Source organism: Colobus angolensis, unplaced genomic scaffold (assembly GCF_000951035.1).
Source record: "Colobus angolensis palliatus isolate OR3802 unplaced genomic scaffold, Cang.pa_1.0 Scaffold27, whole genome shotgun sequence".
Taxonomy (NCBI): domain Eukaryota; kingdom Metazoa; phylum Chordata; class Mammalia; order Primates; family Cercopithecidae; genus Colobus; species Colobus angolensis.
Genome location: NW_012115932.1, coordinates 11,624,414 through 11,641,661, shown reverse-complemented (window position 1 = coordinate 11,641,661; position 17,248 = coordinate 11,624,414). Strand labels below are relative to the sequence as shown.

The 17,248-nt window shown below is 40.5% G+C and overlaps 1 protein-coding gene across 4 annotated transcripts in view; it reads right to left on the bottom strand.

The window, feature by feature from the left end:
- Positions 1 to 17,248, bottom strand: part of TENM2 (teneurin transmembrane protein 2) — a 984,758-nt gene that overhangs the window by 515,209 nt on the left and 452,301 nt on the right. The window contains exon 1 of one of the 4 annotated variants that reach the window (XM_011947742.1): positions 2,156 to 2,359. The exons of the other annotated variants lie outside the window; for them this stretch is intronic. Coding sequence (XP_011803132.1) covers positions 2,156 to 2,294 — 139 coding nt within the window. The 5' untranslated portion in view covers positions 2,295 to 2,359. Of the gene's footprint in view, positions 1 to 2,155; positions 2,360 to 17,248 lie in introns of those variants that run through there. 4 annotated transcript variants of the gene reach the window in all.

Here is a 17,248-nt window from a genome sequence, read left to right as displayed (position 1 = left end):
CTTACTTATAAGTGGGAGTTGAACAATGAGAACATATGGACACAGGGAGGGGAACATCACACAGTGGGGCCTGCTTGGGGGTGGGAGGCAAGGGGAGGGAGAGCATTAGGGGAAATACCTAACGTAGATGATGAGCTGATGGGTGCAGCAAACCACCATGGCACATGGATACCTATGTAACAAACCTGCACATTCTGCACATGCACCCCAGAACTTAAAGTATAATTTAAAAATCTAAAAAACATAAAAATATAAAAATAAAAATAAAATAAAAAATATAAAATAAAAAAGAAAGCGTATATGAGAAAGTACTGCCAAAGCATATTTGGAAAACCCAAATAGAGATGTCTCACATGATTTCATGGGGATCTATGTCAGGGCAGTTTAAAACCCACCTTGTGTTCTCTCAAAGAACCAGTGGCCAAGTGCAACTGGTCACTCAATGCAGTTGTTTGGTGGTATGGCTTTGGTTGGAGGAAAGCCAGGGGTGGGAGTGGGAGGGGTGACCTTGTTTCTCTGAATCATATGGGGCTTATCTAAATTGTCCTACAATGTGTTCCTAGGTGCTTGGTGAGCTGCTGCTCCCAGTTCTCAAGGTTTCTCGTTGGCAGACTCTTGAGAAAACACTATGCTTGTTGAAATAGAAGACACAGAGTGTCCACGAGGGCATCTGTCCTCCCTAGCTTCTGGGGATACATGTCCTTGTTCCCAACATCTGACATAATTGAAGTGTGGGGTTTCAAAGGAAGAGGGGATTTCCTCCTGGAGCCTCATATCTCTTCTACTCAGATCGAGGTAAATAAAATTGCACCAGTGTAGAACCATCACTTTGTTTTCTCCAGACTCATGAGAGGTACTATTAGCTCTGTCAGATCTACTGAAGATTTTCTCCTTAAATGAGGGGAAACCGATAGCATCTCAGGAACCCATGTTCCTAAGCCAAGGGGGCAACAGAAGTGTGTGTATGAGCTTGTGTTGTGGGGTTGAGCTGTAGAAAAGAGACGTGGGGCATGCTGCAATTAAACTCATTCTGCATCATAACTGTGCCTGGTGTGGCTTAAGGAAGCAAAAAGGAAGTGGGATATATATATATATATATATAATACAACATGGAAACAGCAACTCATGTCTGTTTGATTGTGCCTATACTACCCACAGTTCATATACATAAGAAAACAAAGCTTGAGACTTGAAAAGAAAACAAAGCTTGAGACTTGAAATGGGTTGAAATACCAACATGTCCAGTTCTAAAGGTGTGGCCCTGGATGAGTCTTTTGCCTTGAGTTTCCTTGTTTAAAAAATGGAGCTAATTACAATTGGAATGAATACCTACCCCACAGGGCTGATGTCATAATAAAATGAGAGCAACTCAGTAATACAGTGAAGATACTCTGTAAAACACACATTGCCCTAGAATGTGAGAGGTTATTACCACTCCATTTATATTGATGAGACAGCAGCACACCCTTTGAAGGCAAATGGTATACCTGAAGATTTGTCAACAAACCCAGCCACCTGCAGCAGAAGACACCAGGAGTTTCACAAAAATCTGTTCAGCATGCTAAATATCACATAGAAGCAGCAAGACTAATCCATGTTTTGAAGAAAATTCGGCTAATAGAATGGATCATTTCCCCTATCTTCCTTTTGCCTATATAAAAAATGTCTTAACACCAAGCTGCAATAAAGGGTAAAGCCAATCCCACATTTTCATTAGTACACAGAGAGCTACCGCAAATAGGTCTCTGGAGGGTGAAAAAAATGTGACAGATGCAGACAGAGTCACTTGAAAGAGTATTTCAGCAGTAGACACAGGATGCTTGACTTAACAGATGTTTACAGTTAATAAATTCCATTTTACATTTATATCTATTTTCACAGAATTTTTTTTTCTGGTGAAATACCTGGCAGATATCATGAAGGTAGCAGAAAAAATTCAGATCAACAACCTGATAGGAATTAGAAATTAGACTCAGTGAGAAGAATTCACAACTACTGTAAGACAGCTGCTGTGCAAAATCAAATAGTTTCACCGTCTAGTCTCCCATCGCTCCCTTGGTACCCACTGAAGGGTTAAAGTAAATACTCCAACTACTCTGCCAGTGAGGACAGGTCCTTGCAAAGCCCCATCTGCATGCACATCCATTATCCTTACCCAGAGACTCCATCACAACCTTCCCATGGAGAAAACTCACAGACTGAGGTGAGGTACTGCCGGGTCTCCATAAGAGACGATCTGGCTTGCATTCAATGATGCCAGCAACGCTAATGATCAGGAGAGGTGGGCTCACCATCGGCGTAAGCTGGGAATGGGCTGCTCTTCCTTTTGTGTTTCGCTCTAACTACAGAAAATCACCAGCAGTCCCAGTCTGACACAGCTGAGGCCTTCTCCAGCTGGGAAGGAAAAACATAATAGGCAATATCTGCTCTCCCCCTCCTCCCTTTCTGCTCCCTTCCCTGTAGACTGCCTCAGCATGAGGTTCCTGAGGAATTAGTTGGGGAGGACGCCTCCCCCGCTGACAGCCAAATGCCAACCGCAAGTCCTGCCCATGTAATGTGTCTGACATTTCTGCATCTTTCCGGGTTAACATTGTTTGACACAGACTTTTTTTTTTTTTTAATATCTCTTACAAAGGTTTGTTCATGTGCATGTGTGTACATGTGTGTGCAGGAATGCACAATTTCTGTTGTTTTCTGGCATCATTGTGTATACTTAATTTTTTTAAAAAAATTATTCTCTTAGTTGCTGACACATCTCTGCTTTGGCATTTCCATTTAGGCAGAAGTAATTGGTTTCAGAAGGCTGAAAACCCTTATTTGAAACCATGTGCGCATTCCTGTTGACGGATGCCATAGAATGTTCAAATATCATCTTCCCTCAAGTAAAACAAGCGTTAAAATCCAGAAGGACAAGATGTGATTGACAGCACAGCATAGTTACATTTTAACTACCTGTTGTGAAATTATTTTAAAGTACCTGTATGTGAAATAGGGTCAGTTCTCCTTCCTGGTCGGTTACCTTGAGATACATCTGATCAGGTTTGAAAGGGATTATTTCTCCTTTCCTGTACTGGAAAGCACTTTACTTTTCTTATTGTGTTTCCTAATGTGCAAAGGGCCAATAAAGCAGAGATCTCTCTCCGACACTCACACAAGGTGCAGTCTCTGATAGGGAAGAACAGAAACAGCTATCCATCATGTCTGGAAGGAAAGTATAATTGCAGTCTGCATACCCCAAAAGTAGGGCTTTTGGATATTTTTGTAATGTTCTTTTGTGTAAGGGAATGTCATAGTGTAGCTGCTGAAGTGGATATTATCAATATGGCAGACAAAGTAAATTCCACCAGGAAACAATGTATCCCAACTCCAGATACTGTGAGGAAGGAAACAGGATGCCTATGCATGGTTACAGCAGAATGACAGAGGGAGCATAATGGCTCATTACCAAAGACTGGCATACCTGCAGGAAGGTACCTCTGCCTGCCTTAGGTACTACCACAGAATCTGTTATGCACCATGAAATACACCACTATCAGTGAGCTCTTCAAAGACCATTCTGGAAACCCAGGGGCAGAAATACTATCCACCTATATGATGGCCACCTGGAGGCAACATGGCAGCATGTTTAAGCCTCCCAAATTGACGACAGGACAGGCATGAGTTCGAATCCCAGCTTTGTCACCTACTAACTGTGTGATTTTAGGCAAGTGGCTTACCCACACTGTGCCTCAGTTTCTTCATCTGTAATATGGGGGAAATAATAACAGAAGCAACATCAACAGGTTATCATGAAGATTGCATTAATACATGTAAAAGCACAACTCATTGCTTTTCACAATCAATATTATCAACATCCAGTCCCTTCCTAATTACTCTTTGCACAAGGGAAATTAGATCCCATCCTATTCTTGGCTACATATTGTTGTCAGAAATTTCTTCTCCACACAGCCCAAATTAAGCTCCCGGCAATTTCAATCGATTTACCCTGGTCTATTAGGAAATACAGAGCCAGGGTAGTCTCATTTCTTTTCCTCTGACAGTTCTCCACAATATTTGAGACAGCTGACATGTATCCCTAAATCTCCTTCAGACCAACCCTTCCCAGTTTTTAGCAACTTTTCCATACATAGCAATTTTCCTGGGTTTTTCTTCATCCTTATCATTTTTCTTTGGATGCATTCAGATTTGTCAATATCCTTAAATTGCATAATCTCAAATGAAACATAAGCTTCTGGGTGTGGTTTAAGAATGCAAACTCCTAAGAAACTATTATCTTTCTAAGTCCAGATATGTCATTTCTTTAATTGTAGAAGCCACAGGGTACAGTCAAAATTCTCGTTCAAATAGCTAACCATCCCCTTGGCTCAAATTGTGCTTCTAGATACTTAGAGGAATTAAGGAGTTCTCTCTACTTTTCTGGCACTGGTATGAAGGACGTAGTCAAGTACTCTCTTGCGTATAGACCCATATAACTAAATCCTTGCAGTACTAGGCTAAACTTGTAAAATCAGTTCACAGCTCTCCTAGATGTAAATCTATATCTGAAACTAAATTTGCAAAACATCTGAGTGATCAGTCAGTCTAACCACCTTATTTTTCCAAAGAAACTCAGAGAGCTTAGGTGACTTAGCCATGCTCACATATAGGTGGAGCTGAGAGTTCAGCCAATATGAATGAAATCGTGGGCTAAAATATTCCCAATGACTCCCAACATGACCAACTGAACATTTCTCTTGGTCATGGTTTCAGTATAACCTAGCCTACTTCTTTTCAGCAGAGATTCACCAGTAAAACTTAGTAGGTTTTCCATCAAAGCAAACTAGTGCACTTTGTTGGCTCTGTGGTCTCACTGAAATACAGCCTTATGTAGGAGTGGTCAGTGGTGGATGGTAAGTAGGGTGCTCACACAGGTGTTTCAAGAAGGGGTCCCAATAGGCCAGGCGCGGCAGCTTACACAAGTAATCCCAGCACTTTGGAAGGCCAAGATGAGTGGATCACCTGAGGTCAGGAGTTCGATACCAGCATGTTCAACATGGCGAAACCCCATCTCTACTTAAAATACAAAAAAAAAAATTAGCTGGGCATGGTGGTGGGCGCCTGTAATCCCAGTTACTCAGGAGGCTGAGGCAGGAGACTTGCTTGAACCCAGGAGGTGGAGGTTGCAGTGAGCTGAGATTGTACCACTGTACTCCAGCCTGGGTGACAGAGTGAGACTCCGTCTCAAAAAAAAAGGAAAGAAGAGGCCCTAGGAACTGCAGGAGAACTTTATGTAAGTCCTTCTAAAAGCAATTCATTCTGAATTTCTTAGGATGAAAGCATCACACCCATATTTATTTGCACAGTCGTGTGCACGTGTGTGTATTATTTTCACAGAAACTATGCGTCCTCAGGAAAAGAGACTTGTCTCTAAACTTTTCCTGGCTTTATGGACTGACAGATGACCAAGAAGAGAAACAGAGGAATTCACTTACTCCAGTCTAAAAGGAAATTGTATATATAACTATAAAACCTGCTTTCTCCTTGCCTGACAAAGATAATGTGAACTGGAATAGAAAATGTATGGGTATGTGAAGCTTAAAAAAACAAAACAGTGGGAAAGCTACTTTTAAAGCAATTTCTTAATCTGGAAACAGTTGTATCTAAAAATCTAAATAAAAAGAAACAAACCAAAAACAAAATAAAACAAGCCTCAGGCCACTACATTCCTTGGATCCTGTTTGCCATGTAAGAAGCTATTTCCCTGATTTTCTCTACAAAATATGACCTCTCTCTTTCTCACTTTATCTTGCTTAATTCTCATGGCACTATCACACGCGACACTGTAATAATTCTGTGTACACATGTCCACTCCCTTACTAGATTATAAACTCCCAAAAGACAAGGATAAATTATCATGCTGTCCTCTGCCATCATGCCATCTAGCACTGTGACAACCTCCTATCGGTCCTCTCAATATCACTCTTACTGTCTTTCTAATCCTTTATTCACATGGCAGGCAAGATGATCTTTTAAAAACAAATCTGGTCATTACACTTCCTTCTTAAACATCTGTCACAGGCTTCCTGTTTTGTTAAGGTAGAGTCCCTAGGGTTCTTACCTCTTTAAGGTGATCCATGAAACCTTGTAAGGTCTGGTCCTCGCCCAGTTCCTACCATCTATTTCCCTCCTCTCCCTGGCTTCCTCTCTCCATCCTGACAACTCTGTCCTTTCAGCTCCTGGAACACATTGTTTTTCCTCCCAGTTCACATACACTCTTCTCCCTCCCTGTGGCTACCTTCTACTAATCAGTTTACTTCTTTAGGGAAGCCTTTCCTTATATCATATGCAAGTCAGGTCCTCCCGATGTTATAAACTGTGCTCCTATTCTATAAATTTTCTTCAAGACCTTCCCAAAGCACATTTCCTGATACACGGGTGGAATATGATATAACGGCACCAGAAAAATGTTAAGCCCTAGGTTTTCAGAAACCTTCTGAACAGCCATATTATGCTATAAAATAACAGTCCTGACATACTTCTGGAGGTTGGGGGACAAACCACTGTAATGCTGAATCAGCTACCCACATCATTTTTATTAACAAAAGAAAACCCCAGGCTGGAATGTGTACATCAATGGCAGACTGGTTTCTTTGGTTAATGAGTTTAATATTCAAATAGGCTCCCAGAGGCCTAGAGTGAGGATCAAAGTGTAGGTGTACTACTATTGTGTGTTCTAGGAGCCCCTTGGCCGTCCTTGATTAACTGCCTCTATGGCATACCAATCATCCCAGCAGAAAATGCCAGGTCACCACCGATGCATCCCATCTGGACTCATCCTCTTTATCACATGGCTCACAACTCCAGAAAATGCTCAGGTCAAAAGAAGAGGGCCAAGACAGAATGATGAGGACAATGCCTTTGTCAAGAATTACTCAGGACATCAAGAGTCAAGGAGAAACATGCAAACTCTGAGAGTCAGACTCCCTAACCTGTCAACGCCTGGGGAGCACCTGCTGCTCTCTCTGTAACAGGCCAATATGGACAGCAGCTGCAACTCATAACAGCGTAGGGCAAGGGAAGGGTGATGGAGAAATTCTATTCATTGAACTCTACTCTGTGCCAGCTCCTCTGCTATGGGCTTTACACTCAGTTTATCATTTAATCCAAAGTGTCGTTTGGCTCATTCTTTCCCTCTTCAGAATCCTCGAGGTAGGTGATTAACATTCCCCCCAAATAATGAACCATTCTGCAGTTACCCCCGTATGCCTTCTCACCTTGAAAAATCATCTCCATTGCTTTTGACAAAGTCTAATACACCTGGTCAAAGCAAGGGGAGATGATGATGGTGAAGACGATTTTATCAGAATAGGCAAAGTAGCCAGAGATCAAGTCAGTTCCAGATCCCAAGTTTCTCCCCAATTCTCCTCCCTCAGAAAAAGGGGGATCTCTTTATTGATAAACTATATGTGATTTAAAAGATTTAGGATGAAAAGCAAAGACACTCATTTAAAAATATAGGTTTCAAATGCCAGGGCACAGTCACTGACTGATTTAACTTGGCCTCCCCTTCCTCTCATGCTGACCTCAAAGATGTGGGTCCCAGGAATCAGTCTTGAATGTGCAAAACTACTCTGCCCATTTTAAATATTGCTCTCTTTCCTTTGAATCTTTTTTCTTTTTCTTTTTTTTTAGAGGGAGTTTCGCTCTTTCACCCAGGCTAAAGTGCAGTGGCATGATCTCAGGTCACTGCAAGCTCCACCTTCTGCTTTCAAGCAATTCTCCTGCCTCAGCCTCCTGAGTAGCTGGGATTACAGGTGCCCACCACACCGGGCTGATTTTTGTATTTTTAGTAGAGAGGGGTTTCACCGAGTTGGTCAGGTTGGTCTTGAACTCCTGACCTCATGATCTGCCCATCTTGGCCTCCCAAAGTGCTGGGATTACAGGCATGAGCCACCACACTCAGCTTCCTTGAATTTTTATTCCCTTATGTTCATCTTATTGTGGATATATGAACATCTTTTATTTTTTTCTTCATTACTAAAGTGTCAGTCTTTGAAAGGCAGGAATCGTGTCTTATTTATCTCTCTGTTCATATCAGTTCTTAGTATAATGTCTTGTATAATCTTTGTTCCAAATAACACTTTTTTAAGGTTTTTCCTTTTCCTTGGTTTCTCTACTATTATGGTAAAAGTGATAATTATTCCAAGAAATATATAATGAAATCAGTATTATGTCTAATTTCTTTTGTTTTTTAAATGAGATACAAATGCAAAAATAGGCTGGACATGGTGGCTTACACCTGTAATCCAGGCATTTTGGGAACCTGAGGGGAGAGAATGGCTTGAGATCAAGGGTTTCAGACCAGCCTGGGCAACATAGCAAAACTCCACCAATATGATTGGGCTGTGTCCCCATCCAAATCTCATCTTGAATTGTAATCCCCATCATCTTCATGTGTTGAGGGAGGGATCTGGTGGGAGGTGATTGAATCATAGGGGTGGTTTCCCCCATGCTTTTCTCATGATAGTGAGTGAGTTCTCATGAGATCTAATGGTTTTATGTGTCTGGCATTTCCCCTACTTGCACTTCTCTCTCCTGCCACCATATAAGACATGCCTGCTCCACCTTCTGTCATGATTGTAAGTTTCCTGAGACTTACCCAGCCATGTGGAACTGTGAGTCAATTAAAACTCCTTTGTTAATTACCCAGTCTTGGGTAGTATCTTAATAGCAATGTGAAAATGGATTAATATACACACAAAAAAAGAGCCAGGAGTTGTGGCATGTGCCTGTAGTCCCATGTAGTTCCAACTCCTAAGAAGGCAGAGGCAGGAGGAATGCTTGAGCCAAGGAGGTGGAGGCTGCAGCCAGCTATGATGACACTACTATGCTCCAGCCTAGGTGATAGAACAAGATCCTGTCTCTCAAAAAAAATTCTTCTCTAAGAAAACCATTCTTATTTTAATGAAAAACCAGTAGCTCAAACAGATAGAAAGTTTTTGCACATTGACACCTTTAATACGGGTCAATGAAACTTGGTGCAATTATAAAAACTTTTCAATCCATACCACAAAATAATTTGACCAAAATGTAGGGTGGAAGCAATTTTATATGCTTTTCTTACCAAAGAAGAGAAATAACGAAAAATAGGAGACAGATGGAAAATATTTCTGTTAATGACTACAGGCAATTGAAAGGAAAAAGGGTAACTAATTCTTCGGTAGAAAGTGGTACAGGAAAGTACATTTTCAAAAAGTAAATTTGATAGGATGTGGAGATTATGAAAGGTAAAACTAGACTTTTATCCTAGAGATCTTTCAGGAAAAACGATCACAAAACTAAAGGTTTCTGACAACTGGAAAGTAACAGAAATTAACCAGAGAAGCTTCATAAGGAACTGTGCAAAGAATTGAGAAAATACAGAGAGAAGGACCTGAAATAAAATTCAGTGTGTGACTTAAGGTAATAGAAACAGAGATAAGAACAGGAACTTACACTTATTTGTTCAAATAGATGTCAGAACTAAGATTACCTGCTGTGCCCTAATTCATGAAATAATTGAAAAAAAAAAAGTCATAGGATGCTGTTGACATTGATGACCAAATTTATGGCAAGTAACAGAAAAAGCAAATTAAGTCCATTGTCCCTTCAAATGAAAGGAACAGCATTTTTTTCCCTACAAAGAGAAGACATCCCCACATCCCCATGATCAAATGACTCAGAAAAGGCTCGATCACTGTTACCGAAATTTGGCAAAAGTATTCACATTTCAGCTGAGTATCAGCTTGAGGTATTACAACCCAGAGGCATATCTTTGAGAAAGTTGTAGGAGAACATAAATAGATTCTTAGAATAGAAATGTCTCTTTCAGCATAGGTTAATGGAAGATACGTTATCACAAACTTGGGCAGGGAAATGGAGAATTGATATATGAGGTTACCCAGCCTTGACAGAGAAATAGCCAATCTTTATGGAAGATTTGCAGAATATTTTAAGAAGACCCAGAAGGAAGGGCTTTCCATTTATAAACATGCCTATTTCTCTTCATCGCTCTTGCCAGCCTCCTACTCTAAGTCACCAGGATATATCACTTGCCCACTGGGAATTCTTCCTCCCCACGTTGGCTTGAAAGGTTCTTTATTTTTGTTTGGCTCTGGGTTTTTTGTTTTGTTTTAATGCAAAGCTAAATATCAGCTCATGACCTTTTGCTCCTGACACATGCGTAAATGCAAATGTTCCCTCGACATACTCTATTTCTTCATAGCACTTCTCACAATTTTAATAATTAATTTCTTTATCTAATATCCATCTTCTCCATGAAACTGTAAGCTCCAGAAGGGCAGGGAACACCATTTAGCTCTCTGCTAACATGTTGCACTGTGCCTGCAAGTAGGTGTTTAACAAAGACTTGTAAGATGTATAAATGAAATAAAATGTCTATAAGCTTCCAGGGAGATTTTATGTGTGTGTAGACACACATGGACACACACATACATGCACACACACACATATATCTGCAGATTATTCAGCTGCCTTAAATAATGACATTTCCCAAATGTTTCCACCGAATATCTTCTGAGTAGCTCACGAATTGTGTAGAATTCAGCTCTCTCTCTCTCTGTTGGTAATTTAGCTCTACAGTGCCCACATAACTGAAAAAGGAAATAGGTAGATGACACACAAGTCGTGAGTGGCTTAAGTCTTGGCACAGATTCTTAAATAATTGAAGCTCTTATTACATGTGCAGTTTGTTCCACGTAATGCAGACATATGTGTATGAGGCTGGTCGTCCCATTATGTTGACCTCAAGGAGCCATAGCTGTTTGTCATTCATCTTTTGTTTCCTCACTGTACCCACCTTGGTTCTAGGCATAAAGCAGATAATTGATACATTTACAGTGATCTATGTATCCATGTCAAAACTGGGTTTGAAGTGACCATTGAGGCTGCTGTAATTTCGAGGAGAATATTTGTATATGAAGTCCTAGGGTGGATTTGCAAACCTCCAATCGATTTAAGGTGGCCACACTAGGGATTTCTGATATGGTTGGAGGGTGAGCCATTGGGTTTCATGTGCAAGCTTTGTGGAAATGCCTGCTTTTTTGTTAGGGAGTAATAGAGGCTGCTTGGCATAGTTCGAAGAGTATGGGGTTGAATTTTGGCTCCAGAAGCATTGTTTCAAGTGAGTTGCTTCTTTATAAGCTTTGGTTTCTTGGTTAAAATTCCTATCTCAGCAGTTTTTGCAAAGGCTGGAAATAATACGTTTAAAGTGATTAGCATAGTTAGGGGCACAGGAGCATGTAAGAAGTAGCATTTAAGAAGCTTATTAGAGCATATATCCATAGAAGGAAATGTACGTGAATGTCCATGGCATCATAAGAGCCCCAAATTGGAAACAATCCAAATGTCCATCAACTGGTGGATAAGGAAAGTGTGGCAAACCTTTATCAGCAGAATACTATTCAGCAATAAAAAGAGTGAACTACTGATAAACGCTATGCATAGATGAACCTACAAACTACCATGTAATACATTATATAAGCCTGTTGATAAGCAATGCCCAGAAAAGTCACTTTTATAGAGATAAGAAAACCAGATCGGTATTGGCTAGGACTGGGGGTAGAGTAGATTAACAGCAAATGGCCAGTAGGGAATTTTTGGATGATGAAAATATTCTAAAAGTGTGGAGGCTGTTGTTGGTTGTTCCACTCCATAAATTTCCCCAAAATTGTAGAAAGCTAAAAATAGCTTCCAATGAGTGGATTTTATGGTATGTGAATTATACCTCAAAAAGCTATTTTTGTTTTAAATTTGTGAGAATACTAAGGGGAATTTCGGCAGTAAGAAATGTCCCTACATTTCATGTTGAGAACAGTGTCTCAAGGCTTATGATGGAGTTCTGCATGACAGCCAGCATGGAGACACTGGCTTCTCTGGGTAGAGATGGCAGAGCCAACATTCTCTGAGGCTCTTGGGAAATACATTGCTCCCTTCACAGAGCTTGCAACAAGCCAGAATTATAGAGGATGGCTGGAGCAGTCAATGCCCACAGAAATGCAGACCTGGACAACATTGCCTCCATCAGGGGGAGCCACCTGGACGATTTCTAAATAAGAAATTTTGGTACTTCACATCCTGCGTTTGAGCCCCACTTTCCAATTCCATCTCATTGTAATGATTAACTAACAGTCAATCCGCAATTTGAGAAGAATTCGTATGACGTGCTGTTCTGACAAGCATCTTTATAAGAGCTGTTGGTCGTTGCCTGTCTAGAAAGTTTATTCAAAGAGAGACAGGTGATGTTGATACTTGGTGCTCAGTGTCATACGGAGACAAAAAGGTACCTGGAAGACCATGAGTCAGTCACAAACATACAAGTTCCCATAAAAGGGGACTAATTGACATATTAAAATCTATAGGTCCTAGGAGGATACTAAACCCATCACTTTTTTTTTTGTTAAAGACAGAGAGAGAGAAGAAAGAAAGAAAGAAAGAAAGAAAGAAAGAAAGAAAGAAAGAAAGAAAGAAAGAAAGAGTGCCCATAATACATCAATTAAAACCTGCCATTTCCCCGAAGCTGTCAGCTGCAGAGTGGCTGCCAGAAGTCCCCCTTCTCTGAGGGTGTCTTGAAAATGAGCACCTGGGGCAGCCAGAGCTATTAATAGGTGGAAGGAACGATATAAAATGTCACAATGCACCTTTCCAAATAAAAATGTGTTCAGACTTCTCCAGGAGAGAAGCAAGAGAGGAAAATGGCCCAAAGTACTTAAAAATTATTGCATTTTCCTTTTTCTGAAACTCCTACTATATATTATAAGGGAGAACTTGTCACTTCTAAGGTGTCTGGCCTCTCTCACTGCAGTTCTGAAGAGTCCTATAACTCATTCATGGCTAGGAGGGTCTTTTTGCTTCATTCTTTTCACAACAGGGGCCAGAGAGGCACTGTTCCTGTTCCAACAAGAGACTGTGTGGGTAAGAGGTGTTGACTGTCATCAAGGTACAGCAGTGAGGAAGGATGGGGATTATCTGACACTTTTTCTTCAAGTGCCTGATGCCTAGTCCAGATAGGGAGGAGGAATTTGGGACCCTGAATTCTTGAGAGCTTAGTAAGTATGCTCAGAATCTCCAAATATGCTTGGAGATAGATTTCAGGATAATCACCATGAATTTGTTGTTAGCATGATGATTTCATAATAAGGCTGAATAAATAGATTCTGTGTCTGGAGAAAATAAGTTTTAGCTCCCGCTGGTTTCTGGAATCTAACCTTGAAATTCAAAGGCTGGGTGAGCACAGGCAAGTCACTGACTGCTACAGACATCAGTTTCTCCAATTATAAAACAAGAGACTCCAGCATAATGATTATGCAAGCTCACTTCCAGTTTTATCATTCCTGGATTGTATCAATGAGGTAAGAATGTTGCCCCTGGAACAGATTCAAGAATGCTCTCAATGAGGGGTAAGGTCAGTAGACATAACTTCAGTAGGGACTGATTAAAATATCTACTTTTTCTTCTTTCTTTTTCTTTCTAATAGCAAAGTTTTCTCTATTTATCTCCAACCGAACTATCAAGCTTATAGTTGCTATAATTTAACTTTATTACTCTTTTGTCTTGTCAATAAGAACATAATAGTGTCCTTAAAGAAAATGACAGCTTTTTTCTTTCTCTTTGAGGTTTATTTCAAACAATTTTCTCTTTTCCTGATGAGACTGAGCCATGTTTGCCATCGCATATTGTGTTCTCTTAATGGGAAGGTTTTCAAACACAGGGAAGAAAAAGAAAAGATCGCTTTTTAAAAACTTATTTATTTATTTAATTTTTTTGATAAGCCTTTTTGTCGGTTTGAATAGTTACCTTAAACATCATTTAAGAATCGTGACCTCTTTGCAATGTGGTGCATTTTGAGAATGATATCTCTTTTTGCCTTTCTACAAATGATGTCTTGCCTAGTCACTCAATGCGCTCACATTGCCCCTCCTTCTGAGGCCCTCAGTCCCCATGTTTTCCTCTGCAAACAGTAGGGGCCAAGCAGCTTTAAAGCTTTTTGATCAGGTTTCATGCGGGGAGACATTATGCATTAACTGACATATTGGAACTACCACTGAGGCACTATTAGTCAACAACTATTGGACTTTTACACTTTAGCCTCAGCTACTACTCAGTAAGTGTAGTCCCAGGTCTTATGCTAAAAGACAAAAAAACAACCATGTGTAGGTGTATGTTGTTTTGTTTGGTGTTGAGAGGAAGTCAAGGATTTGGATTGCTAATGATATGGTGACTCAGAATGGGTGTTGGTGTTGTTTTTTTAAGACAAGTTCTCACTCTGTCACCCAGCACCCAGGCTGGAATGCAGTGGCATGATCATAGCTAATTCAGCATCAAACCCCTGGGCTCAAGTTGTGCTTCTGCCTTAGCCTCCTGAGTAACTGGGACTATAGGCACATGCTACCATGCCCAGCTAATTTTCTCTCTCTCTCTCTCTTTTTTTTTTTTGGTAGAGATGGTAGGTAGGTTGCCCAGGCTGGCCTCAAACTCCTGACCTCAAGTGATTCTTCTGCCCCAGCCTACCAAAACATAGGCATCTTATATTCTAATGATCCAGATGGCAAATTTGAATGAATGGAACACAGATACTCAAATCTGCAAACACGAGTCCTTTTAGTCCAATGTCTCCTCCTTCCCTTTTTCTTCTTCCATGGTTTACTCACCAAAACCTCTCTCTTAATTCCATTTTGTTTGAGAACTTTGATTGGTTTCTGATAGGAGCTGCTAACATACTGGCCACATGGACATATACATAGCAAGAAAAAATGATAATATTTTGGGTGAAGAACCTTAAAAATCAGGAAACACTATTTTTAGAATTAGCTTTCTGACTTTAAGCCTGTGAAATTCAGGTTTTTTTTTTAAATTCATCTATGAGGAGGTTGGGTTAAATAATATGTAAGATTCCATTCAAATTTAAATTCTGTGGTAAGTACTATAGGAATAAAAATAAAAGTTAAGAGGATAGTGAGCTCCAAATATCTTGGCTAGAAAACTGAGAATTATTGGGGGAATATGGGAATTAGTTAAGAGTGAATGTCAGATTATAAAGAGGTTCCAAAGCTCAGCATAAAAAAAAAAGTCTAGGCTTATGACAGAGTTAGTTTAGGTTCATGAAGATAAAGTAGAACCATTAATTACCACTTAGGATATTTCTTTTGGCAATAATCTGCAAGATACAGGTAGGAGGTTGTCCTTGAAGAAAGAGGGACTTCATATGACAAGGGATGGACTCTGGGTGTGCTGTGTACTCATTGTTCCTGCTTCCAATCAAAACAGAAAAGGGTGGCTTCAAATACCATGACCACTAGGGCCCTGTTTGTCCACAGGCTTAATACAGTTTCTAGAAATAATAACAGGTGCCCAATGCATGAGGGTTGATTTTGTAAACAGTGGCACAGCTCCTTTTAGATACATTGGGAGTGAGGGGCTGATGATGGTGAAGCATCAGAGAGGTCTGATTTTTTTCTTCTTGAGAAGAAAGGTGGAAGATGGGTGGTATGTTAACAAGGCAAGTGAGAAGGTAGACTGAGTCGCTGAACCAGAAGTAACAATGATATTTTCAATATGTTGAATCTGAGGTGATAGCAGAATCTGAAAATGAGGGGAGATGCTGTGATCAGGGGTCTCCATTCCTGGACATGTAGATCTGAGAGGAATTTGCGTAGAGGTGACAGCTGAAGACTTTTTGTGAAACCCATGCAGATTTGCTGCAGACATTGCCCCTTTTCAGAGATCACCCACAATTGGAAAATCCAAGAGAACAACACACTTCAATGCTAAAACCTGAATCAACAAGGCCATTTCACCACTGATTAATTTTTTGGAGATCATGAATCTTATTTTCCTCTCTAACTCATCCTTTGTTAACCCTATTCCCAAATCTATCCATTCAACACGTATTTGTTGAGCATCTAATCTGGGACAGGTACAGTTAAGGATGCTGCAAAAAAAATAGTGGCCACAATGTAAAGTGCCAACCTTCGTGGAGCTCACTCTTGATAGTAACAAAGTTAAGAAGAAAAAAGAATTTCACCGTGGAAAAGACAGGGACAGAGTGGAGCGGGCAAAATCACTTAACTTCAGGGAAGGCTTTTTCAAGGAGGTAACATCTGAGCATACGGTGAGCTTCGCAGCTTGAGGAGAAGGACAAGACACAGCTATAGAGAAAGAGTGTACAACAAAGAGGAAACAGTAAGTGCCAAGGTTCTGAGATGGGAATGAGCTTGGCACATCTGAAGGGTTGACAAAAGACTGAGGTGGTTGGAGCCCAGTAGCGGGAGGAAGCAGTGGGTGCTGATGAAGTCAAGGAGGGCTGAGGGGTCACCAAGAGGGAATTTGAAAACTAGGTTAGGCATACATTGTTTCAGTAAGAGGAAGGATTGTCCTGATCATCAATCTTGCAGAATAAAGAAGAGAGCCAACTTCTGATTGAGCTATATCAGATCCCTCTCATGGGTCCCTAGGCCCAGTAACTGAGTCTAAAGTGTTATTCTTATCTTGGCTGTACCCCAATTGTGTTTGCAAAGGTAAGATAGGAATCAGGTAGGAGAGGGATAGAAAAGAACTGAGAGGCCTGGCATTATTTCTCAAAGATTGGCTAAGCCATGGTATAAAGCCACTGGAAATAGCAATGGGAAATCCTAGAAGAAGGAGAATTGAAATTATATAGAAAGGGAAATTGAAGAGAAGTAGAGTCAACAAAATATCAATTGACTGCACAATCCAAGAACACACAAGAGAAGCATTCTATCAGTTGTGGGTGTGCAAGGTTTCCCAAGTTCTATTCAGTATAGTTGAGAAGCTGTTGCCTTAGGCTGAATGCAAACGGCTCTGAATTTCCGAGATCACAATGATTTGGGCACGTTTCTGCATTTGTGTTTCCATAACCCGATGTGACTGGGTAAATGAAAAGAAGGCAGTAACTGGAAAAGCAAAGACATATAGATTTGGAAAGTCATTGTCGATTTGGAGAGGTGGTTTCTTGGGCAAAGGGGCGGTAAGTGAAAATGGGAAGAACATATGCAAATCGAAACAATGGCAGCTACAACCCTGCTTTCTGAGTGCAGTAAGCAAGCTGGCAGCCTCCTAGACCAGCACCGCTCACTAATGAAACATCGCAGAAACCCTCGCATCTGCTAATTATCCCAGGGAGTTTATTTTAGTAGCATCTGTAGCAAGTTCTTAGACAGAAAAACAACTATTTCCAGGAGATAACAAGGGG